This window comes from Stegodyphus dumicola, chromosome 2 (genome assembly GCF_044657685.1).
Source record: "Stegodyphus dumicola isolate Sdum_Otavi_A_Nest chromosome 2, ASM4465768v1".
NCBI classification, from domain to species: Eukaryota; Metazoa; Arthropoda; class Arachnida; order Araneae; family Eresidae; genus Stegodyphus; species Stegodyphus dumicola.
This window is the reverse complement of record NC_140769.1, coordinates 148817530-148844547: the sequence shown is the minus strand read 5'-3', so window position 1 is coordinate 148844547 and position 27018 is coordinate 148817530. Positions and strand designations below refer to the sequence as shown.

The window sequence follows — 27018 nt, the reverse complement described above, 5'->3', positions numbered from 1 at the left end:
TGAACTAATGCAAAAAAAAGTAATAAAAGACAAAAAGTAAAATATTGAAAGCATTGAAAAAAACTGGATTAGAATTTGTTTGATTCAGGTAAATTTTTGTGAGTATGAAAAGGCTCAAGCTAATTTAATTTATGTGTTTCTGGATATTTATAGCAGAAAACGTCAAAATAATACACAAGTTGCTTTTATACCCAATTTTTCATTTGCTATTCATTCTGGCAGTGAAATTAAATCTACAAGAAATAATCAACACCTAAACAGTAAATAATATGCACAGTTTAAATTAATTGATTTGAAAGAAATTTACGCGATTTTAAATGATAAAAGAATGATTACAAAAATAACTCTGAGTAGTAAAACTGCTATGCTTGTGGAAAATCTGACCAGAATGAGTTAGTATTCTTTATGTTAGTATCTTCCGGATAAGTGCATGATTTTTATTAATCACAGCAACTCAAAATTTCAACTACATCAAATTAATTTCAGATATCATTTGAGAAAGTTGCTTTCAGATAATTTTGTCCTCTAAAATTGAAGTTTTATTATACTGATAAAATTGTATTAAAAAATATCAAATCTTTCTTAAATTCTTCTTTTTATGCTTTACAGCTGATTTCTCGCCAAGGCTGGCTCAATCAGCTTCCCCCATCCTGACCCATCCATCCCCCAGTCCACCACCTATGGGGGGTGAGTGAGATTTTTGCCGCAAAAACCAAAGATGATTATGATGCGCCAAACACAAGGTGAGATGATCTAATTTGATGAAATCAAATATCTATTAATAAATTTAAAAAAAAAAAAATGCTCAATTCTAGGCTTTACATTTCTCAACTTGTTTTGAAGCTGAACAACCCAAAGTTGCTGCCATTTTTTTAGGATCTTCTCTTTGACAACACAACAGATGTCTCCAAAAGAGATGAGGCGACTAGACAGTTCAACAGCACATTTTGCTGTGATATCTGCCAGCACATTCCCTTTTATTCCCACATGCCCGGGAACCCAGCATTACAGGATTTCATATCCACGACTCGTTAAGTTTATATGAATCTTGAGAACATCCACTATTACTGGATTTTGAGTGTTGGAGAAAGCTTCTAATGATTTAAGTGCACTATAGGAGTCTGTAAATTATAAATTTTTGTGACCGAGAATTGAGATGTCCAAAAGACTATAATACATTACAGTTAGTTCAGATGTTAAGACAAAGAAAGCATGGTGCAAGCGTCTGCCCTCAATTTGATCTTCAATTACAAATGCCATCCTGACATGATCTTTTGACTGGGATCCATCTGTATATACTGGAAGGTAACTGCTATATTTATGGCTGTGCTCAGTGAAGAGTTGTCTATAAATGATTTCGTTAGTGCTTGCCTTCACATGATGCTTGAAAACCTCAAGAAGCTAAATCCGTGTATTTTCCCAAGGTGGGATTTCAAAATTCTGTATTGCTTGGGCTTGCATATCAGAGAGGGAAAGTTCCGCAATGACAACTCTAAAAAGAGGATGAACTCTTAAAAGAAAGATAGGAACACAGGATGGATGTGTTTTAAATAAAGTGTTACGACCATTATCAAGTAAGCACAGCTTATTAGGATGTTCAGATTGCGATAGAATATTAAAATATTGCAAAAGGTACAATTGCTCATGCCTCAGATAAAGTGATGGTTCGTTACAGTCAACATACAGGCTCTGGACAGGAGAAGTCCTGTAAGCTCCTAAACAAATCTGCAGAGCTTGATGGTAAACAGGATCTAGTTTTAACAATAGTGATGACTGAGCGGATCTGTAAACAACTGAGCCACAGTCCAGTCTAGAACGGCCAAGCGCTCTGTAAATGCGAAGCATAGAGCAACGCTCTGCACCACAGGAAGTGTTCGCCAACACCTTTAAAATATTTAGTGCTTTTAAACACTTCTTTCTCACGTTTAAAACATGAGAAAGGAAAGTCAATTTTCAGTCGAACGTCACATCTTAAAAATTTTACTTCAGGTGCAACTGGAATAATTGTACTATTCATATATAACTCAGACTCAGGATGGAGACCTTGTTTCCTACAAAAGTGCACGCACAAAGTTTTTTGTTTGGAAAATGTAAATCCCTATTTGTCTGACCATTCTTGGATCTTATTCAGAGCTATTTGTAATTGCTTCTCTACGTATCTCATATCTGCCCCTCGACAGTTAATCTGAAGATCATCAACATAGAGAGATCCCAAGATGGTGGGAGAAAGTTCTTTTAATACAGAGTTTATTATTAAGCTGAACAGGGTTACACTAAGGACACAGCCTTGAGGCACACCCTCTTCTTGTTCAAAAACATCTGACAAAACAGAGCCAATCCTTACTTGGAAAGTTCTAGGGTTCAAGAAATTTTGAATGAAAATTGGTAGGTTGCCGCTCAAGCCACTGTCATGAAGATCTCGAAGTATACCGTATCCCCAAGCCTTATCATAAACTTTCTCAATGTCAGAGAATACTGAGAAAAGGTGACTTCTTCTTACAAAAGCTTTTCGAATGGATGTCTCTAAAAGGAGCATGTTATCTACGGTTGTTCTCCCCTTTCGAAAACCATTTTGATAAGGCGATATAATATTATTCTTTTCCAAGAAGTAGACTAGGCGGCTGTTTACTATTTTTTAAAACAGCTTGCATATGCAACTCGTAAGGGCAATTGGCTGATAGTTGGAGGGATTCCTTGGCCAACTAACGAGCATCTGGTGCACGTAAGGTTGCCACGACAGGATGTCTTAGAGTGACCAAACCACTGGCATTGGAAGCATTGCATTGGGTTGGAAATATATGGTCTTACAAGGACAGTTAAGATACCCAGCCTTTATATTCTTCAGCAGATCAGGTGATTTGAAGGTCAGGATCACGTGTTTCGTGTCAATCAACTGGCCTTTTTTTCGCATCTTGATCCGCCTAGCACCACAGACATTTTGGTCAGTTAATTCGGAGACAAACTCTTCTTCTGAAACACACAGAAGGTCGATCTCCAAGATCACACCTCTACAGGAATTAAGTGTTTTGTGCATTGACACAGTTATAGATACTTGTTTAAGTTTGGTTTGACGTAAAAGTGAAGCAGACTGAATGGCCGAAACGGTATTCAATAAGCAGGTCTCCAGAACGGAGACGCTTTATGTTCCTTGGCTCACCTATGCATGAATGAATGTATTTGCTTACCAGGAAAGGAGACACCTTTTGCAATTCTCCAGCACACTGGAAACAACAACAAAGGGTGAACAATCAGTAGTTTCTTTGGCATCTGCATTGGTACAGATCTTCTTGCTAATGGATTTGTCAATAATTTCGATATCTTTGGCATTTGCATCAGTATGGATCTTCTTGCTAATGGATTTGTCGACAATTTCGATATCTTGGTTGGTTTCATTTGACTCAGTTTTTTTTTTTTTTTTTTTTTTTTTTTTTTTTTTTTTTAGAATAAAAAGAGAAGTCATGATTGAAAGAGAAAAAGTTCGGGTCTGACAGCCCCACCTACCACGAAGCCCAACAAGGGAACACAGATTCCTGTGTTAGGGCTAGCCAGACCTATATGCAAACTGAAGCCCCACAGTCGGCTTTTCCGAAAGCAGGTACTCCCGAGAGCTTATCCCCAAGCCACTGACACAAGGACTAGTGACCAGCCGATTGAACCCATGAGGAGGACAACTAACGTGCCTCCTATTTAGCTGAAGCAGAGACCAAAGCAGTGTGTTGGGGACAGTACCTCAACCCTCAACTACCAGGACAATCCTTTTCAGCAACACGGGTCTCCACGCACGCCAAACATGTGGGCAGTTTTCTCGCCACTCAAAAACTAGAGACAAGGGCAGTTCCAGTTTCTCGTGATGAGCCCCAACCTCCGAAGAGGGAAACCACAAGGGAGAATGCAAAGAGAAAAAGTATCAGCTCAAAGCAGAGATGGAAGAGAGGATAGATCACTGGGGCCCCAGGATCGTGACACCCGTCTCACCAAGAAGATGATCCACTGAAGGGGCCTCCACCTATGGACACCAATGTTCTTTAACAACTTGCACTAAAAAGACGTGCCGTGCACGTCGAGATGCTTTTGTGTCAAACTGCAAGCGACGTTAACACCACGTTGATAGACATTTATTGCAAAAATGAAAATAACGTGGTGCACATGTCGCCTAACAGCGAGATTGTTTATTTCTCAAGTTACAGCTCTGGATTGCACTCACAGACGCAGAGCAGCGTCAATGAGACACTTTACTGCTTGTTATATTGTAGCGCACGGCACCGCAACCATGAAATTAAATCGTAGCGCAAGTGGTTAGCCACTTTTTCACACTGTGTAGCCACCTCGTGTGTTGTCTTCCTCTCCTTTTCATTCCCTCTGGCTTATGGAATGTTGATTTCTTCACTGTGTTTTCATCTCCATATCTGTATATATGGCCTCACTATCTTAGTTGAGAGGCTTTAACCTTTATTATATTTGATAATCTAAACTTTCGCTGTAGTTCAAAATTATTCTCCACACTGTATTTTTCTTACTGCTCTTAAAATTCCTCTCAAAATCTTTTGTTCAAATGTCATTACTTTGTGCTCATCTGTTTTATTCATTGTCCAGCAATCACTTCCATCCAACACTGCAGGTCTTACTATGGTAATGTACAGAGCCACAGCTAGGGTTTTCAGCACCCGGGAACATCTGAAAATTTCGTGCCCCTTTCTGTGCTATCTTTTTGCACAATTAGAACCAAAAGTAGTAGAAATATATAGAATGACTTCTAAGTACTTTTAAAGAAAGTGAGGAAAGAAGTATCATAACATTTCTTAATTGTTCTTGTCGATAAGAAACCAAGTCAGTTATTGCACAAAATGAAATCACTTGCTGGAACAAATACATTGGATAAAGTTTTGCGAACCTTGTGGCTTGGCAAATTGCCAAAATCCATTAAAAGTATTTTGAATGTAAGTAATGAAAACTCTGATAACTTATTGATAATGGAAGATAAAATATTTAAAATGAATTCAACAACAAAAATTTATTCTGCTGATGCAGACTGTAATGAATACTGTGCTTGATAAAATCATGTAATGAATACTGTGCTTAAAAGAATAAGAAAAATAAATTTTGGAATTAAATATTTACAGTCAGTCTAGAAGTAAATACTGACTGACACTGGCTTTAATCGAAGCATGTTCTATTTGCCATAGTCATTCAAGGAAGAAATACAATACCATTGGATTATACTGCTATTATTACATTAAATTTGGCGATAAATATTACCCTAATAAATGTAAAAGCCCATGCAGCTTGAAAGTTTTGGAAAATTCTGATCAGCAGTAGATTTTCAATGGCAGATTCTGCAGCAGATGAATGAAATGATTGCTGTACATACTGATTATTTGACAACCAGTTTGATAAAACAACCAGTTTATGCTTTCTTCTGGACAGCGGTACTGACTTACCATTGTTTTGGCAATATTAAACAAAAAAATATATAAATCTTTTAAATGGAACAATAATATCCATCACTGATTTCAAAATTTTAACTTTGGATTTAGGTCTGCGCCAGTCATCTTAGTTTCCTTTTGTAATCATTATTTAAAATTTTAACTTTTGATTTAGGCCTGCGCCAGTCATTTTAGTTTCCTTTTGAAATCATTAAAGCTGATCGAGTTATTATAGGTACAGATTTTTTAACCAAATTTAAAATGCTTAGTAATATGCATAAAAGAAAGTTAATAGATGGCATAACAAGTTTATCTATTTGAAGTCCTGTTGTTTGCAGATAGCATAAGCACGAGTGTTAAAAGTTCTAAATCTGCAAATTTATTATTACAGTATCCGAATTTAACAAACCCAAATGTATTAATTTGCAACTCACAACATAATATAAAGCACTAATACAGCTACTAAACACTCTGCTTCTTTTTTCAAAAGCTCATCAATTAGAGGCACATAAATTAAAATTGGCCAAACAGGATTTCAAATTTATGTTAAAAAATGACATAATTAAGACTTTCAAAATCTCCATTGGTGGATTCCACTTCATTTAGTTTTAAGAAGGTTGGAAGTTTGCAACGGTGTGGAGACTACAAGTATTTAAATGCACAAAGAATTCTTGATTGTTTTCCTATCCCAAGAACAGATGATTTTCAGGTAATATATGGTGAAAATATATATAATATATGGTGTTTCACTAAAGCAAAAGAAACTATTTTGAAAATTTGACCTATATAAAGCTTACTCTCAGATTCCAATTGCAATAAAAAGAAAACAGAAATAATAATGCCATTTGGGTTATACGAGTTTAATGTAATGAGTTTGAAATTAAGAAATGCCCCATCTACATTTTAACGATTCCAATGTTATTCAAACCGAACTTTGTTCTGCATATTTAGACGATATTTTTGCACCTTCTATAGTGGAAGATGAACTGCATCAAAAAGCATAGTTTTTTCCTCGATTAGAACAATATAGTCTTTGAATAAATTTTGGAAAGCCAGTTGTAGGAATGAATCAATTAGAATTTCTAGGATATATGATTATTGCGGAAGGCTCGAAATCTCTTCCTGAAAAAGTAAATGTCATCTTGAATTGCAGATTACTGGAAGCCATTCATGAATTTTGTACTTTTCTTGGTCTAATTAAATTCCTACAGGCGATATATCAAGGAAACTGTCAAAAATAAGGCAATACTCCATAAGTATTTAAAAAGTGTCAAGAAAAAAGATAAATGCAAAATACCGTGGACCAACGAAGCAAAAGAAAATTTTGAGCAATACTTGGACTATGCAGTTGGATCCATATTGCAAAAGTTGGACAAAGGCAGCTGGAAACTCTTAGCCTTAATTTCTAAAAAGTTCAATGTAGACGGACATAATACTTAATACTTTCCCTAATAGCAGGGAACTGTTAGGGATCTACCTCTCGATCAAACAATTCAAGCATATCCTAGAAAGAAGACAATTTACACTGACCATAAACCTTTGATGTTTGCTTTTCATAAAAGAAAATGAGAAAGCCTTATCTAAACAGCTCTGTTATTTACAAACTGTATCAGAGTTTTCAATACATATTCGCCATATTGGCAGAAAAGAAAATATTGTTGCAGATTCCTTATACAGGACAGAATCTATCAGCTGAAACAGTAGCTCGAGATTTTTTTATCACTGAATTTCATACTGTGGAATGCCATACCACGTAATCAGTGATTGAAGTAGTCTGTTTAAATCTGGACTTTTTAAAAACACTGGTGTTATTTGTGGATTTAAAGTATGCACAACTACGGCATATCACCCACAATGTAACAAGAAAATTGAAAGGATCAATTGGACTTTAAAGGCTGCGATCAGAGCACAAAATTCTGTTAAATGGACTCAAACTATATCAACAGTTTTGTTGGGGCTAACATCGGCTTTGGGTGGTGATACAAAATATACCATTGTACAAATGACAACCTATCAGATTAGCAGAGGAATCTGATACAGTTAAAAAAAATTAGAAACTCCTTATGATGAACTTTTTTCTGTTATGAAAAGACATGACAAATATTTTACAGAGCAATCAAAGGCAGGGAAGTCAATATATCTTCAGAGATATTAAAACCAACATATTTTCTGTTAACTGAAATGAATGCTCCTCATCACAAGAAGTCAGATAGTGCATAAACATTGAATCCAATGAAAATCTGACTACACATCAAGAAACTGAAAAACAACAATCAGATTTGCTTGACAAAGATGTTCAGGAAAAAATATACACTGCTCTGGTAGACATGAGACATTTCCAGCGTGTTACAAGGATTAATTACATGCTATTCATTATTGTTACTTCATATATTTTTCAAATTTATATTTCTCTTTTAAATCTGTATACATTGCCTGTACACTGAAATTTTCGTTACTGTTACTGCAAGTTGTAGGCTGCATCGTAACTATGTTGTTACTGGGGAAGGAAAGAGCTATTCATTATTGTTACTTCATATATTTTTCATATTTATATTTCTCTTTTAAATCTGTATACATTGCACATACACTGAAATTTTCGTTATTGTTACTGCAAGTTGTAGGCTGTATCGTAACTATGTTGTTACTGGGGGGGGGAATGATGTAGCAGCTTTCTCTACGTATGTTGTCATCTTTTTTTGTTGCAGAGTTCAGTTTCTCTAGATTGGCAACAAGGACATATAATAATAAAAAGCTTGCTGCTGGATGTTTGTAATTCTAAATGTTTTCTTTATGGTTGTGAATTAAAACATGCCTCATCCAGTCTTTCCCTTGAGGAAGTTATTGTACTATAGTACAAAGTCCAAAATCCGGACGTCCATTATCCAGAATGATCTAAAATCCAGACCTCAAAACCACCAACAATGTTTTCTCATAGGGCTTTACGCATGCACATTTGATTCCCCCCTATACACATAATAAAACATCTGGAGAGTCCCGATTCTTAATTTCACTTTGAAACTAAATAAAATACCTTGTTATTGAAAAAACAATCATTTTAGTATAAATTTGTATGATCAGTAATTTGGCTCTGTTGCTGCATATCTGCTTTGGCACACATCTCAAACTGAAACATTTCACATAGATACATCTTTGATCTGACACCAGACAACTTGAGTAATGACTCTTGTAGCGATGCCTAAACAATTTTTTTATGTTAAAAATTGAATAATAAAGGAGTATGGTAACCTTTTATGTTGACATTACACTTGGCGATGATTACATATTTAAGTTAAATGCGTTAAAAAATGCTGACCAGGAAAAATTTACCAAAAATTTCTTTCCATATGCTAAAAATAGATTTTGTTGATGATACTCTCAGACCCAAAGATTACAATTAGGGGTTTTAGAATTAAGAATAACTGATTCATTATTCACATAAACCCAGAACCAGCACCAGGGCTCGTATGGCCACACCGAGTCACAGAATTTAGGACCCACAGATGCGATAAGATATCTAGTGCCGGCCCTAAATAAGACTTAAGTATATGTGAGAATTTATTTATTCAGAACTCTGATAAGCCTTAAGCATGTGCAAGAAATAGACATAAGTATAATAAATAACTAATACAATTCAGGCTTAATTGTCTCAGTGCACGATAGAAGCAAGATAAAATTTGTCACTAGTCACCAAGCTCATGATGCACAGTCAAATATGTATAGTGAATGACAGCTTAATTTCATGCTAATAGCCGCTAATTAAAAAAATTTTCAGACATCACAAAACAAAGATGAAATTTTCCAGTTAATGGATTTTATAAAGAAATTTGGAGAAGCGGTAACAAATGAAGATGATATAAAAGAAGTTTTTCATTATGGTGACAATGCTTCTCAATCATCAATCAATTAATGAATGCCAAAATCAGTAGTATGACTCTAGATCCAGAAAATTGAAGAAAGTGACACAGAAGTTACTGAAAACGAGAAAATTTCGATTGATAAGTTAGTCGGAATTTTCAAAACAGCAGTTACCTGTCTACAGAATTAAAGAAAAAGTATTAGCACAAAAAATGAAGCAACACAGACAACTTACATTGAAAGAAATGTTTAATAAGGTAAACAAATAAATATTTAGCTTTTTTTTTTTTTTTTTTTTTTTTTTTTTTTGTAAATTTTGGTACTTTTTAGATGATAAATACTTCATTACTTTATAAATCATGATTTCATATTTTTAATTTTATAATTTCTACATGCCATCTTACTGGATTTAAACTGATGATCTAACCTTTAAAAATCCCAAAACCGCCGAAGTCCTGACGAGTCCGGATTTTGGACTTTGTACTGTACATCAGAAAGTGTAATTAGTAAATAATAAATTGGTAGAATATATATACTCAACTTTGAAAATAATGAAATGTATAAAATTTCCCGGAGTATGGGTCTCCTCCCAAGGGAAGGGGTCTAATAGCCAAACTCCATATTTAAACTCAGGGAAACCTCCAAGTCCTGGTTGAATTTGATTCAAAATGAATAAAAATATTCAGACACAGACTAATGCACAAAATGAATTCATTGAAGAAGTTGGTACAATTATAAGTGAGCTATTGTTTGGAAGAAGCAAGTAGGGTTACAATACCCATAAGAAAGAACGTTTTTTAAAAATAAGAAGTGTTATTTAGGTATTCAATTTCGCAAGCATTGGAAATTGAGAATTTAAAGGGCAAATTAGAAATTATGGACAAACAACCACAATATGAGAATCAATTGCTGAAATTGTTAAAGAGCAAAAAATAACCGATAAGAAAATGCCTCAGAGAAAGACAAAATTAAGAAAAGAGGAGAACATGCTGTTTTCCAAATAATAAAGGAATATCTTTAGAAGAAGTAACAATGAAAGTGGTTGAAGCTGTTGACCCAGTAAAGTTAAAAATTGGTATTAGAAATGTTAGGAAAATAAATAATGGAGGTCAGCTGGTAGAATGTTTGAATAAAAATGAGACTGTAGAATTAGAAGATGAAATAAAAATAAATTCTCTGTTAAGAGAAGATATTCAAGTCAAAGCTCCGAAAAAGAAAAGGCCCAAAATAATATTATACAATACAGATGTAGATTTGAAGAAAGAAATCGTCACGGAAGCAATTAAGAATCAAAATCAAATATCTGAAAAAGGAGGAATTGAACTTGTTTGTTTTCAATTAAAGCTAAAGACTCTAAAGTTCACTGGGTTGCTAATATTCAAGCAGACAAATTTAGACTAATAATCAATCAAGGCAAAATTAATTTGAATAAAAGAATATCTTAATGTAGTGAAATGTTTTAAATGTCAAGAATTTGGACATTTCGATAAAAAGTGTATAAAGGAATTGGTTTCTGCAAGATGTTCATTGAAAGAACATAATTATTGGGCTTGTAAAAACAACCCTGAATGTATTACTTGCATTCAAGTGAATAAAAAATATATAAATTGGTTCTAGATGCTAAACAATCTAGATGAGCTAAGAATTGTTCTTGCTTAAAAAGACAAACTGACATTTTAATAAGAATTGACTATGGTTAACAGTCCTTAAAAGGTGTTAGTGTTGCAAAAGAAATAGTGGATTAAGATCCAAGTATGGAATAAGGAAAATAAAAGGACACAAGAAAGAATTGGAAGAAATTTAAATTAGATTAATTATTTAAAATTATGTGACTGTATCTCGATGAAATACAAAATATTACATTGTTAAATTTACAATCTGTGTTTATATGTATTAATGTCTAAATAAAGATTACTTTTGTCACTGTAAAATAATTAGTATTATGTGGTAATTGATTGGTATAAGACTCAATAATCTATTATATAAGATTAAATAATAATTTATTATGTATTTGTAATACGGATTGTATTGCATTACAATTTATAAGAATCAATAATCTTTTATTTATAGTAAGATTAAATAATCTAAGTTGTTATATTAATTGAATTACATTATAAGTTTGTAAACTAACGTTTGATTTAGTTGGTGAATATATTGTTACGAATTTGGCATTTAAAAAGCTAATGCTAGTTCAATTATAAATTAAATGGTTTTATTTCCCACGTAGTGCAGCGCGTGATGAATATTAAAAGAAAGCTAAGCCGTAAAATTGAAAATACAAGAGCGCATGCATTAAACATTTAATAAATAGCTCTTTTTGATTTCGAGAAAGTACTAGAAAATTCTCGCACGCTATTTTAAAATCTTATAAAAGGAGGAAAACCTCTCAGTTCGTGGTAGTTACTTAGTTTGTTGTTGTTTAGAAAACTGCTCTTGTTGACTGTAGCGAATTCCCGGAATTCTCTAGCTGTTTTGAATTAAGTTCTTTTGAACGTTTGAGTAGTTAGAAGATAACTACTGTGAGATATTGTAAAATTGAAAGAATATCTGACGGAATTTAAGCATTTTGTGATAATAATACATTTTTTGTTCATTTTTCATTGGACTTGTGCATTCATTTCATAACGAACCCGTACGCACGCAACAATATACTTTTTATGTTATCATAAATCAAATACATGTTATTCTATAACTGCCAGCTGTACAATTTAATTTATAAAAATATTTATTGGTGGCCCCAAGCGGTCTTCCAATCTATATAGTTCAAGTACAGCAAGGTGGCAATAGAATTAATAAGATAAAGTGGTTTCATAATCTGTGCATTTACTGAAAAGGTTAGGCAAGTGAACTTACCAGTCTTACTGTTGTGAATTAAAACATGCCTTAACTAAAAAACTGGAACAATGATTTAATTTATTAAATTATCCCATTTACTGACTGTAAGCAGAGCCAGCAATTTCAATAGTTATATCATTATTATTATTTACCCAAATATTTAAATTTTTCAACCTCCTCAGAAACATAAACATTTATTTTCAGCGGTATCAGGGTATGTCTTCTGTTTGTAGCTGTCATGAACTTAGTGTTTTCTTCACCTGACAGTCAAACCAAAGTGTCTTTTGCTCCTGACTCAGTTAAATCAAAGTATTTTGTGCTGTTGCCACAAAAGCCTTAACTATTATGTAATATCTTGTATTATGTACTATTATGTACCCATGATGAATGTCATCAACAAAGGCCAGCAAATCCATAGATTTTATGAATATAGTCTTTTGTGTATGCCCAAGTCTGTTATTGCTTTTTCAACGGGGATATTTCTTTCTTAAATCAAGGTAACAATTTATCACCCATCAAACCACTTCACTATGAAGTAAAAAAATTGAGGGAAGGGGTATTGAGATTATTCGAAGATTTTTTTAAACCTTTGAGAAAAAAATCTGCTCCTGCTATTTTACAGCACAAGCAAGACTTAACAAGATTTATTTCTGTTTAATTTATTGCTAGGACAAATATCTGAAGCATTAAAACATGTAAAAAAATTCACTGTCAAAGTATTTTCCTTCTTATTTGCAACAACTAATTTACAGTCAGAAACAAACAATAAAATACTTTCCAACATGATGTTCTTTAAGATAATGCATATTAAGAAATTAAATCCAAGCCTTTCATTCATCCTTGTGGTCCAGTTATCAGCATATCCAGCTAAGAGGAGGTCTCATGCTCAATTACTAGCACAGCCAAAGTTACATTTTTCAAAATTCATGTTTGCTAGCAACACAAAGGCTTTAGAACACTATTTGTAAGACCTGCTTTCAAGGATGTATAAAACTAGAATGGCAGCAGATGTAATATTTCCATAGTTGCAAAATCTTTTCCAGTCTGAAAAAAAATTCATATCTGAGATTGATATCATAGAAGGCCCAACTATATTTCTATCATCCAATCATTTCAAACTGCTTTGCTCCTTAAAAAAAAATAATAAAATTATGGGTGCTCATTTTAAAACAGTTTTAAACACATAATTAGCTCTAACTATAACCAGTGGTCAGGTACACAGATGTAGCTGAGCAACAAAAAATGAAACACTACAGTTTTTCTAAAAAAGATGAAATAAAAGCTTAATAAAAAAAAAAAGCACTTCACAACAAACTAATGCAATAAAATACAAACCTTCAACAACTTGATCATAAACACGTTCTTCAACAGTGAATATAACATCAAAAGTTTCATAGCAGCTCTGAAACCTTTCTGGATGAGATTTTATCCTCCTATTACGATCTAACATATGAAGCAAGCCATTTTGTGTGTATCTTTTGCACAAATTATGGATCAAAATGAAAATTTGAAATTCTTGAGACACAATATCAACAAAATAAAAATAACATTTTACTATAAATCAAGTTTGCTTAACAAAGAATCTATAATTGGGGGGGGCACTTAATAGCATCATAGAGATTCTCAAATAATTAGCAGCAATTTAATACATATAATACTACTCAAAAGCATGAAAATATGAAGAAAATAAGAGGTATGAATGCAGAAAGACTACAGAAAAAGTGAAAGCTTCAATACTTTATAAAGAGTAAAATATTTAAACAGTAAAATAATTTTAAATAGTAAAATTTAAACAGTAAAATAATTTTAAATAGTAAAATTTAAATTTTAAAACAGTAAAATATAAAGTTTAATTTTTATTTTTTTAATAATGAACAATAAATACACTCATATTAAAATCTAAAAATGCAGTCCCTAAGTTTTAAATGCAGTTTAGTACAGAAATATACATATATTATAATATAGTGGTGGCCAAAATTGCAGACACTTTTGGAAATTTTTATGTTTTTGAACTTTGTATGCTTATAGAAAACGTTATGTTTCACAAAATGCAAACTTGTATATATCATTTTAAAGAGAACTTATTACTGAATTCAATACAAAACACATAATTCAATTATTTGCAATACAAAAAAGTTAAATGATAATAGTTATCGATATACATTAGATAGTGATGATTGCAGTGAATTATCAGTACTTAGTAGGGTACCCTTTATTTTTTATTACAGCTTCACATCGACGTTTCATTGAGCTGTTTTAAGCTCTTCTTTCATTATTACATGATGCTAGGAAACAATTATAGCCTCAATTAGTTCCCTTTTATTTGATGAGCGCCTCATTGGGACAAGAGTTTTCAAACGGAGCCACAAATTTTCGATAGGATTGAGGTCAGGACTGTTTCCTGGCCATGACAACAATTTAATGCTCTTTGTACGAAACCACTCTTTCGATATTTTGGCCGTGTGGCAAGGAGCAGAATCCTGCTGAAAAATAAACGAAGCATTGTTGGGAAAGAGATCTCTGATGGAAGGTAGAAGTTTTGGTTCTAGAATAGTGTCAATGTATTTTCTGGCATTCAGTGCCTTATCGATGACATGAAGGCGACCAATACCATCTGCTGACATGCATTACCAAATCATAACACTAACTGGGTTCTTCACAGTTGCTTGAATGCAGTCAAGATGTAGCTCTTCTCCTATTCTACGTCTTACATATTTTCGCCCATCGCTACCGAATAACGATATCTTAGTTTCATCACTCCATATAACTTGTGACCACTGATCATCTGTCCAATTAATGTGTTCCTTTGCCCACTGTAGTCTGTTTTTTCATTGCTGAAAGTTAAGATAAGGCTTTTTTTGTGGAATTCTACCTCTCAGTCCAACATCTGTTAATCTCCTCCTGATTGTTCTTGAACTGACAGAAACACCAGCATCATTCAGATCACTTCTGATGGCCGCTGATGACATTTTTCTATCTTGGAGACATAGTCTTTCTATTCTTCTGTCATCAACAGATGTGGTGCACCTTTTTCAGCCTTTTCCTTCTTTGTTTTTTTATTGAATTTGTCTTCTGATATCGTAAACAAAACTTTCGGACTCCAGATGTAGTCACTGAACCACCCACCTGTCTTGCAATTTCAGCATAGGAAAGACCACTTTCTCGTAACACAATAATATTACATCTCTTTCTAGGTGTCCAATCTACTCTTTTATTTGATGTCATTGCTTCTTCACTAAATATTAAAACTTTTTACAAAAATTCCTACTTGTAATTGCAATGTATAAGAAACAGGTCCTCCTTCTACAGAACAAAGCAAAATAATGAATTGTTTCAAGTGTAAACATGATGTCAGCTTCTACTGGCAGTTACTAACATTTGATTGGTTCTCAGAACAAGAACAGTGATTGGCCAGGAAAGCTAGACATTACAAACCCCTTCATAACTGTGTTTTTTATTTATATTTAAGTACATATAACTTTTTTTGTATTGCAAATAATTGAATTTTGTGTTTTGTATTGAATTCAGTAATAAATTCTCTTTAAAATGATATATACAAGTTTGCCTTTTGTGAAACGTAACATTTTCTATAAGCATACAAAGTTCAAAAACATAAAAATTTCCAAAAGTGTCCACAATTTTGGCCACTGTATATATTTAGATATTATCCTGTGGATTACAAAAGTTGACTACTGTCCAATCATAAAAGTTGGCAGGGATCTCATCAAAGTTACAATCATTTCTGGAGAATTTTCAAGGAACTGGCACCTTTTAATATAATAAACAATCAGAATTTGACTTCCTTCAATTTTTCGCTTTGTAAACATGCTTTTGTGGATTTCTACTATTTTGCTAGGCCCTCCGATCTTACTGAAAGCTTTGTTTAAAACGCTAAGAGTACAAACTTCCCACAAGTAATTGCTCCAATTTATTACTGTTTCGTCAGCCATACTCAGCTAACTATATTGTGACCATTAATACACACTTTTTTGATAGAGGTTCCCTTTGAAAATAATCCACTACTTAATGTTCTATAACAGACAGGTGCCAAATTTTAATCACTTTTTGTTTCAAAATGCATGAAAAAAATTAAACAATAAATTTGATTAATATCCTTATATTTATGAAAACAAAACATGACTAACTGAGAATCGATCAAAGTTACATCAAACAAAGGCGTAGATATTGAGCATGTGCATGTTGATATCTTATACTTATCCATAATTGGCACAAAATCTCACTGCTTGGTGGCAGTCTAATGGTTGACATGATAATAAGTATAAAAAAATATTTGAAATGTTACATAGAAAAATAATAGTTTTAATTCCTTTTCATGCAACTATTAAAAATAAGTTTCTTTTCTTTATGAAAGCATAATTTTTCTCATGCTATTGCCCAGTTTGCCTGTTTATGCTAATAAAAGGTTTTCCAGCTTATCATCATTTATACTGTATTTAAATTTAGCTCATGTTTTAATAACAGTACTAAAATTCTGTCCTGTTTGGCACTGCTATGGAGAATTGCAAAGATGGTCAACATTATTTCAAAGAGTTTGACTATACTTAAGTACTTTTTACCGATTAGACTCCACAGAATATTAATTACTGTTGATTCTATAAACTTTAATGAAGCATTCTATTTTATAAACTGCAAAACTATTACTGAAAATTTTCTGTTATAACATCAATATCCTTTTTGCTACTGCTAGAATTATTTCAATTCTTCTTTCCTTTCAGAACTGTTTTCAAGATAGCAGTAAATATCAACAACAAATTCATCTACATTTTAACAGTAAAAAGTTGAAATTATATTAAAAGCTTTAGATCTTTAATTTGAAAGCAAAGCACTGTAAAACTGGAAATCTATTTTAAAAATACCTCACATCAGAAGAAAGGAGCAGTTATTAAAGTAGAAACAATACCAACTATAGCACATAAAATTACTTCATTGTTTTTGTTGCAGTATTCTAAGAATTGTCAATTAACTTACACACTATTGAAGAAATTATTTTCTCATATTTATTTTTGAACAGTGAAAATACAACCGTTAGAAGAGAAGTTGAAGATCTGATGAAATTTTGATCGCGTTATACTATCACCAAAAGTTTAGGCAACTTAAAAACGTGTTAATATCAAGAATATAGCTTAATCTCTAAATTGTAGTAAATTTGAAGGGGAATGGCTAATATTATATTCATAATATGAAGAAACTCATAAAAATAAAAAGCCAAAGAGTCCATTTTCTGGGGGATTGATAAAATGTTTTGAAAATTACCAAATATATCAATAAAAAAATTAATGTACCAAATGCAAGACATCTTCTTTTTCTCCAACCATTTGTTAAACAGATGTATATCTGCGAGAACTGAAACAACATCACATTTTTCGAGATACTGTTAGTAGCCATAATGAAATATTAACTACCTCCAGAATCCAGCAAAATTAAAACTTCAGTATCATTAAAAAATCTGATGTGTACACCACATGACTTCCTTGTACGGAATATTAAATTATACACATTTTTTCTTGCATTTCATTCAAACTTATTGGATTGAATTAAATCTACTTTGCCGACAGCGCATAAACCACAATAGAATAAATGCATTCTTTAAAATTCTCTCTAGTATTTGTTTACCATAGCGACACTCTGGTGCTAGATTCACTTAACAGTCAAAATCGTAAAAACAACCTTGTATTTAGCGTAAGTATAATGAAACATTCAATCGATTTCGAGGGCAGCTAAAGGTCCCTCCTCATCAGGAGAAAGAAATATCTAGAAAGAAAAAAATAAAGGAGAAGGAGTCTCAGAAACACGTGGTCCTTATCAGCACTGAACTTGGTTATAACTGGATTATTAATCAGAGTTGCACTGGCCGCCTACTTTTACTGAGCCAGGCTATCTGATCAAGCATAAAGGACAAGAAAAATTAGCGAAGTTAAAAAAGGGAGCGAGGGGCAAATGCACCTTCACGCTCAAAATCTGAACTTCAAATAATGGAAAGCAACCACTGAACGGATTTTTATACCCTCTGGTAGTACAAAACGTGAGGAGGTAACGCCATCTATCGGCAAAAATAACTGAATTAAGATAGTAGAATTTTAATAGGATTGGAATTTTAATAGGATTGGACTTCAAATCATTAACTAAACCTGCTACATTTTTGTGAATATGAAAAGCCTCAAGAAAATCCAATTCACCTATGGAAGAAGCCTTTTGGGAATTTCTGGAGAATCCGTGCTATTTTATAGCTAATAGAAGGATAAAATGGAAGCACGACAAGGTCATTAATATTATTTCTAACAGTGGAATGTCTTCTTTGATAGGAATCTGAAAATTTTTTAACGGCTTTATCAATAATGACGGGAGAAAATCCACGGTCAATCTCAACTGCTCTCAAATAATTAAGTTCATTGGTAAGCTAAAATCCAGAGGAACAAACTTTAAGCGCCTGGAATACATAATAGTAAAAAGAAGCCATTTTTTGCTTAAGAGGGTGGTATGACTTGGCATGGGGTGGTAAACAAACTGCAAAGGGTTTGCGGTACACAGTGGTGCTAAAATCAGTTTCATTACGGATTATAAGAATATCAAGGAAGGGGAGGGAATTGTTGGATACAATTTCAAGAGTGAATTGGATGGCTGGATCAATTAAATTCATAATAGATAGAATCTCAGATAAATCCTCTTTATAACCGTCAAAAAGTGTGAAAGTGTTGTCAACATACCGAATCCAAAGACGAAAAGATAGTTTATCAAATAATTTCATCTCAAAATAGTGCATATAAATGTCAGCAAGTACGTGACTGAGAGGATTACCCATAGCCAATCCTTCAACTTGACGAAAATATGCATTTTGGAAAACAAAGTGGGTTTGACTCAGAGAAACTTTAGTAAGCAAAACCAACTCATTAATTTCAGTATGTATGAAGTGAAATTCCCGAAGCCTAGTTTAAAGACAATTTAGTGCTCCTTCGACCGGAACATTAGCAAACAGTGATTTGACATCAAATGAAACCATAATGGAACGAAGTGGAGAAATATTTTAAAGTTTATCAATGACTTCAACAGAATTTTTTACAGTGTGAATATTGTTAGCAAGTAGAGGAGAAAATCTGGAAACTAAATATTTGGCCAAAGGATATGAAGCAGTACCTATGTTGGAAACAATTGGTCGAAAAGGAATACCGGTTTTGTGGACCTTTGGAAGAGCATAAAGCCTAGTAATAGGTGGAATAAGTCATTTCTTCAACTGAGTTGGCAGAATGTGGGAAGATTTAATAGCACATTTAACTTTCGTGAGGTTCGAAGTTGAAGGATCTTTAGGGATCGAGCAGTATGGGCCTTCATTTATCAGTTTAGAGACTCCAGTAATATATGTGTGTTTGTCCATAACAACGATCTGTCTGCCCTTATCAGCTTTAAAGATAATGATATTAGTATCAGAATGAATTTCACGTAAGATCTCATTTCCTTTTTTGCTAAGATATGAACCCAAAGATTTGTTGTTAAAATTAACGTTATGAGTAATAAGGTGGCGGATTGTATCCTTCTGTGTTTCCGAAATTTTGGAGAATTTAAAGGCTTTCTCTATAGGGACGATGATTTGAGGAATTGAAGGTTTAGATGTCTTTGAAAAGTTGAAATTATATTTCAATACTTTTAACTGATCCTCCGAAAGATTCCTATTGGAGATATTAACGATGGGGTTAACGTTTACAGTGGAAAGATCAGCTAGAAAGGTGGGACTATCCAACTGGTGTGTGAGTTAAAGAATTTAGAAATAACCACATTTTTATGCCGTTGACAAATGGTATAGACCAGGATGTATGTTCAAATGAGGAAAAATTTTCAGTTGAATTAGCAATTTTTAAATGGAGGTAACATAATTCAAATCCAATTTTAGATAAACGTTTGCGCGTGTCCCTTATAATATGACGAAGAAGTGCCAATTTGAATTTATGCAAAATTTTTTAAACGTGAACGGAAGCTTTAAGGCTACATTTCACATGTATAAATTTGGGAATGATATTTTGATGTTTGCATTTAAGTAGAAACTGTAGATGATTCAAGAATTCCGTACGCTTAAGGCGTAACTTACAAAATCGGTTCCTGTCAGTGGACGTATTGTGAAAAGGGTAAAAGCAAGAAACAAGTGAACAAAAGAAATATAATACCGAAAGTCCAAACGAGTAATTTCTTATAACATAAAATACACCAATAAATAATGAAGACAATTTTCATCAACATATGACAAAAACATTCCAAAAGGAGAGAAACATCCAATACTGAAAACCAATAGCCACGTGGAAAGAAGCAACGAAAGTCAAAATCGTGCACGTGGTAAACCGATAAAAAGTAGAATTTCCTCGAAAATGCCGGTTGATAGCACAAACCAAATTCAAAAAACTAATAGCCACGTGGAAAGAAAGAAATAAAATGGTGCACGTGGTAAAACAATAAACAGTAAAATATTCTCGAAAATGCCGGTTGATAGCACAAACTAGACTAGAAGAGAAACACGCTAATGTGACAATCAAAATCGTAAAAACAACCTTGTATTTAGTATAACGAAACACTCAATCGATTTCGAGGGCAGCTAAAAGTCCCTCCTCATCAGGAGAAAGAAATATCAAGAGAGAAAAAAATAAAGGAGAAGGAGTCTCAGAAACCCGTGGTCCTTATCAGCACTGCACGTGGTTATAACTGGATTATTAATCAGAGGTGCACTGGTCGCCTACTTTTACTGAGCCAGGCTATCTGATCAAGCATAAAGGACAAGAAAAATTAGCGAAGTTAAAATAGGGAGCGAGGGGCAAATGCATAATCCAGTTATAACCACGTGCAGTGCTGATAAGGACCACGTGTTTCTGAGACTCCTTCTCCTTTATTTTTTTCTTTCTAGATATTTCTTTCTCCTGATGAGGAGGGACCTTTAGCTGCCCTCGAAATCGATTGAGTGTTTCATTATACTTACGCTAAATACAAGGTTGGTTTTACGATTTTGATTGTCACATTAGCGTGTTTCTCTTCTAGTCACTTAACAGTATTATATTTCGTTCATATTATAACTCAAAATGCACAAAATTTATATCATTTAAAGAATAGAATTATCTAATCGTTGCCACATGTTCTATTTAAATACTATAATAAAGTGATGTATAAAAGAAATTAAGCAAACAGACGACTGAGTATTTCTCATTCAATTAATTCAGTTCTCACTTTGCGAGAAGGCAAAAATACATAAAAACTCAAAACATCTATATTAAAAATTACGAAGTAAATCTTAAACACTTATTTCCTCGAAAAAATTCCAGAAAGGCTTAAGCATGATTTAATTGGCAATAATAAATGAAGGCATTATCTTTTTTGTTGTGAAGCTAAGTTTCTCTAGATTAGCAACAAATCCACTAATCTGCTGTTTCAAATGTAAACAATCAATGGCCACCATATAAAAAAGGCTTAACGGCACTTAAACAACTTTAAAATTATTGATAATTCTAAAAATATTGCATACAGATTTACTAAAGGCATAAAAACCTTAACTGGAAGATAAAAACAACATATTTATATACGTTTGGTGCAGCCGATTGCAACCAAAATATGAGGTGCACATCTACATGTTATAGCAGTCCTATATACAAAATTTCAACGTTCTGAGGCTACTTGTTTTTGAGATATGCAAGATACGTACATACGTTCGTACAGACGCCACGAAAAATTCTCTTCAGAATTAATTTTAAAGCAGTTTTAGAATTTTTTTGGAGGAAACGAGTCTTTTATTCTGTCCTTACGTACAGATATCACGCAAAAACATTGTTAAATTGCATTTGATAGCGGTCAAAATGGATATTTTCGTTGAAATAGGCTGCCTGAAACTTTTCGCGATTACAATACTTCCTTTTTACTTCGTACAAGGAAGTAAAAAGGGAGGAACTACATAAAAAGAAAAAAATTATTTTTTCCAAAAAATAAATAAGAATTTCCAGTTTTTTAAAATCAAGAACAAAAATGCAAAAACAAAATTAACTGTATAATTTGCCTTAAAAAGGATACAAAGCTTTATCTTTAGCTAGCAAATCTTGATACATTTGTTCATATGAGACACCAAAATCATAAACATTAGGTTTATCTGGAGCAGGGCCAGGTAATTTAACTTGATTTCCAGAACCAAATGAACGAACTTTGAATCCTTTTTTACTGAAAAATATAAAAATTATCACATGAAAGATCATTGAATATAATTATTTTCATTTCAATAATCAAGAAAAATCATAAACAAAATAAGTTAAATAAAGCAAAATCAAGTTAACTTATAAAATTTTTAATAGGTTCGTAATGTAATTTCCTAGAAAACAGTGTTAATCATTTTAATCAAATGATCAAATTAATGATATAAATCATGATTTTAATCAGCAGTTTTTTTTAATAAGAGCTCCATATGTTTTATCATAATTAAAATTTTTGCAAAATTTACACAGATATTTTCAAGTGCAAATTTTCTACCTATCTCATTTCTCTATGCCCATTTTAATTAAATTTTAGGTTTAAGGAAAGGTTCTAAAACAAGAACTGCATCTTTTGTTACCTAAATCAAGGTAAAATAAAATTTAATATTAAATTTGTAGCTAGCCTTTTAAACATGCTCATCAAGAACAATTTTATATATTTTAATATAAAGATATAGAAGATTTTTTTCTTTTTATTTAGCTAATTAAAAAAGTAAAGAAATGTTTTTCAGCTGAAGAAGTGTCACTCTAACAGGTTTGTCTCTAGCCTCTAGTTTTTGTTTCTGTTAAATATTCTATTCAATTTAGCAGCAGATGTTGTTGTACAAACACTGTGTATAGTTATTTCTATTAAACTATTGTATATGGAAATATTTTTTGGCAAAATGCAGAAAAATTAAAAACAGTGAAGTACAAGTTGCTTATTAAAATCACTTCTGTTCTTATGCTTTTTAAGTGACCGAGTTTAACAGATCGTGATTTGTGTGCTGCAAATCATGATACCAATTTTAAACATATCCAGCAAAATAACAACTAATTCAATAATTAATCCCAAAATAATAATTAAAGCTACACCATTTATGCAATTTTTAAATTTATTTTTTTTTTAATTTTTTATTATTACTTCTTGATGAAATTTATTTTTTGAATTTTTTATTATTACTTCTCAATGAAATTTCATCTTTTACAAACAATTGTTCTATCCATATTTGCTTCGTATTGTTCATTCTCTCACAATACTGATGGTATCATTTTCGATCAGTAACTTTCTATCGCGAGCAACTCAACGATTGTATAAATGTAATTTCTTTACAGGTCAAATTTTTACGGTTTGGCAAGTAAAATGCACCATGACTTTGCATTAAGGTGGATTACCTGTTTTATAATAAATTAATAAGGTGGATTGCCTGTTTTACAGTGAATTAATTGGGTGGATTGCCCGTATTACTTAATTATAATTTCTCTTTACATTTATTTTAATGGAGTACCGACTGAAGGAACAAAATTCAGGTAGAGTCTCGTAACACTTTCAGTTCAAGAGCTTTTCTTAAAATTTGGCGAGCTTATCTAGATTTGATTGATGTCTGCATATCATGACTTTTGATATCAGTTTTTGCAGTTCTTTCAACACTTTCTGTAATACTATATCCCGGTTTAAAGTTAACTTAATGTTAGCAGAGGTACGAGTGATGCATATTTATCTATTAATTAGTTAACCCATTTTTTCCCTTTTTGTTGGCTGTGGCATTTACAAAAGAAAAAAAAAACTGAAAGGTTTTAGATTTTAAATTATGTCTAAAGGAGCTTTTTAAACATTTTGTGCGTTACCAAGATTTTATTTTCCCCGTACAGCGCTGCCATTGCTAGTTTTTAAATCGTTGAGTTTGTTAATCAAAAATTCGTTAAAAAGTTTTACAAAATATGAAATTGATAATAAAACAAATTCCTAATTTGGGCTTTCAGATGCCCATATTTGCAGTAGGATTACGCCATTAAAAACTGGATGGCTCTAGATACCACTTTTGTATCACAATGCGAGAAACATACATAACTTTACGCAGATTCTTTATTATTTAATTTCTTCAAATATAATGCAGGACTCTTAACATTTTGTGGCAACAATTTGAAAAGTGATATGTGGTTTATAGTGATTCAATGCAAAATCGCAAAACGAAAACAATAGTCTTTCACGGACAGATCCCTTTTGTAATAAAAAAAGCACTACTTCTCACCCATCAGTTCAGTACTTATGGTATATTCATGACTCCTTTTAAATATCAAAGTTTTTTTTGCTTTTAACCATTGCTGTCTTTTTAATTGTTAAGTTCCTGTTGCATATTAATAACACAGTAGCTCGTTCCTTGAATTCCTTAAACCGGCTGCTGATTCACTTTAAGTATTAATGCATGTTGTATTGCTGCAATATGATGATCTGTCTCTTTATCATGCAGTTTCCAATGAAAAAAGTTGGATTCCTCTCTTTCCACTTGTAAGCCAGTTGATACAAAATTATTTCCTATCATTTTAGTAAATTCCAAAGCTTATATAGTGAAAAGATCTCTAGAAATAGGAACACTTTTTTTTAAAGTTTCACAGCTTGAAACCACTCTAGAAAAGAAATTTTAACATCTTTCCATTTTCCATTTTTTTTTTTTTTTTTTTTTTTTTTAATCTTCCTCGAGACATTGTTCCTTTATGCATTTTAATTAGTTCTTTGTTGCTTTTCTATGAATTATTAAGTTACATTTTTTGAGAATTTTCTGTGAACATATTGTGACTTTTCCTAATGGAAGATCTTAAATGTGAAAACCTTAAAAGATGTATTGCAAAAGCTGCACTTTCACCTCCTATTAGCTGGTATTCGAAAACGTACACTCGCCCATTTACAGTGCCTTTTGGGGATTGTTTTTCTTGACCTTAAAATAAGAAAATTCTGCTCCTCTAATGCCCAATACGAATAATTAGCTTTGAAAACAAGTCTCAGAGGACAGGGATTAAGGAGTTAAAAATTCTTGGTTAAACTTATTTAATTTAAGCACTAATACTTGAATGATAAATGTCATGGTCCACCACAAATTAAATGGATAAACAATTACAGCTTTAGTAGGTATAAGTAGGATATTCAGGCCCTGAATTATCAGTCTTTTGGTAGTTCTAAAAGTGGTGCAAATGTGTTTAATAAATGGCAGATTTCTATTGAATGGTATACATTTACAGTTGTGGTTCTCATGAATTTGAATGTAATAAGCCGCTGATTTTATTAACTAGTGAGTTTAATAAGCGGTGGGCCCTGCACTTAATGGGAAAAAAATTAAAGAATATGGTGAGAGACTGGTGTCGGAATCAGAAAAAACACTTTCAACACATTGTGAACTTACAAACCTATAAATAAGTTGGTTGCTGATGCTTTAAATTACGTTTTAACAAGAACTTCAGAAGAAGCCATCAATAACTAGCCCAACGCTAAAAGAAAGAAATGCACTTATTTCTAAATTATGAAAAAAAAAAATGCTTTTTCATTAAATAATGGACTGAAGCACTGCTCGAAAAGGAACCATGGAGTTCATTTTATAGATATCTCTAGTAAAAAAAAAAAAAAAAATATTGACAGATCTAATAGCAGCACAGGAGCTTTCTAAAAAACTTCAAAATTACATTAACTGAAAAAACTTTTTTTCCATAGCCAATCTACAATACTAACCTCTCTTTCATCAAGTTTACTCATGCTTGTTTAGTACTATTATATTGAAAATCTAGATATAGACTAATAATTATCAAAGCAAAAGCAAATCAGATGGTATGTTTATACTATTAGATAAAATGCATACAAAAGCAGGCGTTACATACAAAATTAAAGATGTGACATAAAATACTATAACATTTATGGTCTATATTCATTCCACACCCGAAGAAAGATTAACAAAGAGGGGGGGATACACAGTCTTTCTACTTCTGGTATGTATAGCAACTGCTCCTTTTGTTAAAATTAAGGTTTATTTTAACACTGAAACGATTTTTGATTACATGAACTATGGATCAAGGTTGCATTGCTGCATTTAACATTCCAGCAAGCACGCTTGGCAATTTTACATGAGCAGCACGCGTGCATCATATATTTTTACGACATCCGTTATTTTACCATTTTTGGCATGAAAAACGGCAGAAATGAGTGAATATTGATAATAAATTTGTTAAGAAATAAAATATTAATCTTATTATTGCAAAATATAAATGATATCATATTCAAATAAAAGTAAATTATTTTTAAGTTCTTATGTTAGTGAGATGGAAATGCAGTGATGTATTTCCTTATAGAAAAGTTTAAATTTATTATTTAATAATTATATTTTAACACTGAAGCTAATTTTAATATTCACCAAAGACAAGTATAGACAATAAAAAAGGAAAACACCTTGGTAGGGGGAAAAAAAGTAAGTTTAGCATTAGTTACTTCTGCAAGGATATTTACTTCTTACTGGTTACAAAAACGCACTTTAATGTTTTTATTTATTTCTAAAAAAACAGAAATAAAAGAAAATAAGGAATGGAAATCGTTACTGTTCTACTATCCAAAGGTTTCCTCATCAGATAATTCTTGAAGAATCCGAGCAAAATCAGCTGGTTGCACATATTTTTTTGCCATGAAAACTGATATAGAATTTAGAGAACCAAATTTATTCAAATTAAAATAATACACGGCAATTAATAACACAAAATGATAAAATATTTGAGAAAAAAATATTTTCTGAATTTTAAAACACGACCATGCGCGTGTTGTAAATTTTATGAAAAAGCTGCCACATAGCACAAAAGCCCAGTTAAAAAAAAAAAAGACAAATGACTTCCTGTTGGCACATTCCATGATGTGGGGAAGGGTAGAAAGGAGGAATACAAATGAC

The 27018-nt window shown here is 32.3% G+C and overlaps 1 protein-coding gene across 1 annotated transcript in view; it reads right to left on the bottom strand.

Annotated features, from left to right (window-relative positions):
* Positions 1-27018, bottom strand: part of Ssu72 (Ssu72 CTD phosphatase) — an 84955-nt gene that overhangs the window by 18759 nt on the left and 39178 nt on the right. Inside the window, exons 2-3 of the mRNA XM_035377557.2 lie at positions 22167-22310; positions 13449-13588 (exon numbers count right to left, since the gene is read on the bottom strand). Coding sequence (XP_035233448.1) covers positions 13449-13588; positions 22167-22310 — 284 coding nt within the window. The remainder of the gene's footprint in view (positions 1-13448; positions 13589-22166; positions 22311-27018) is intronic.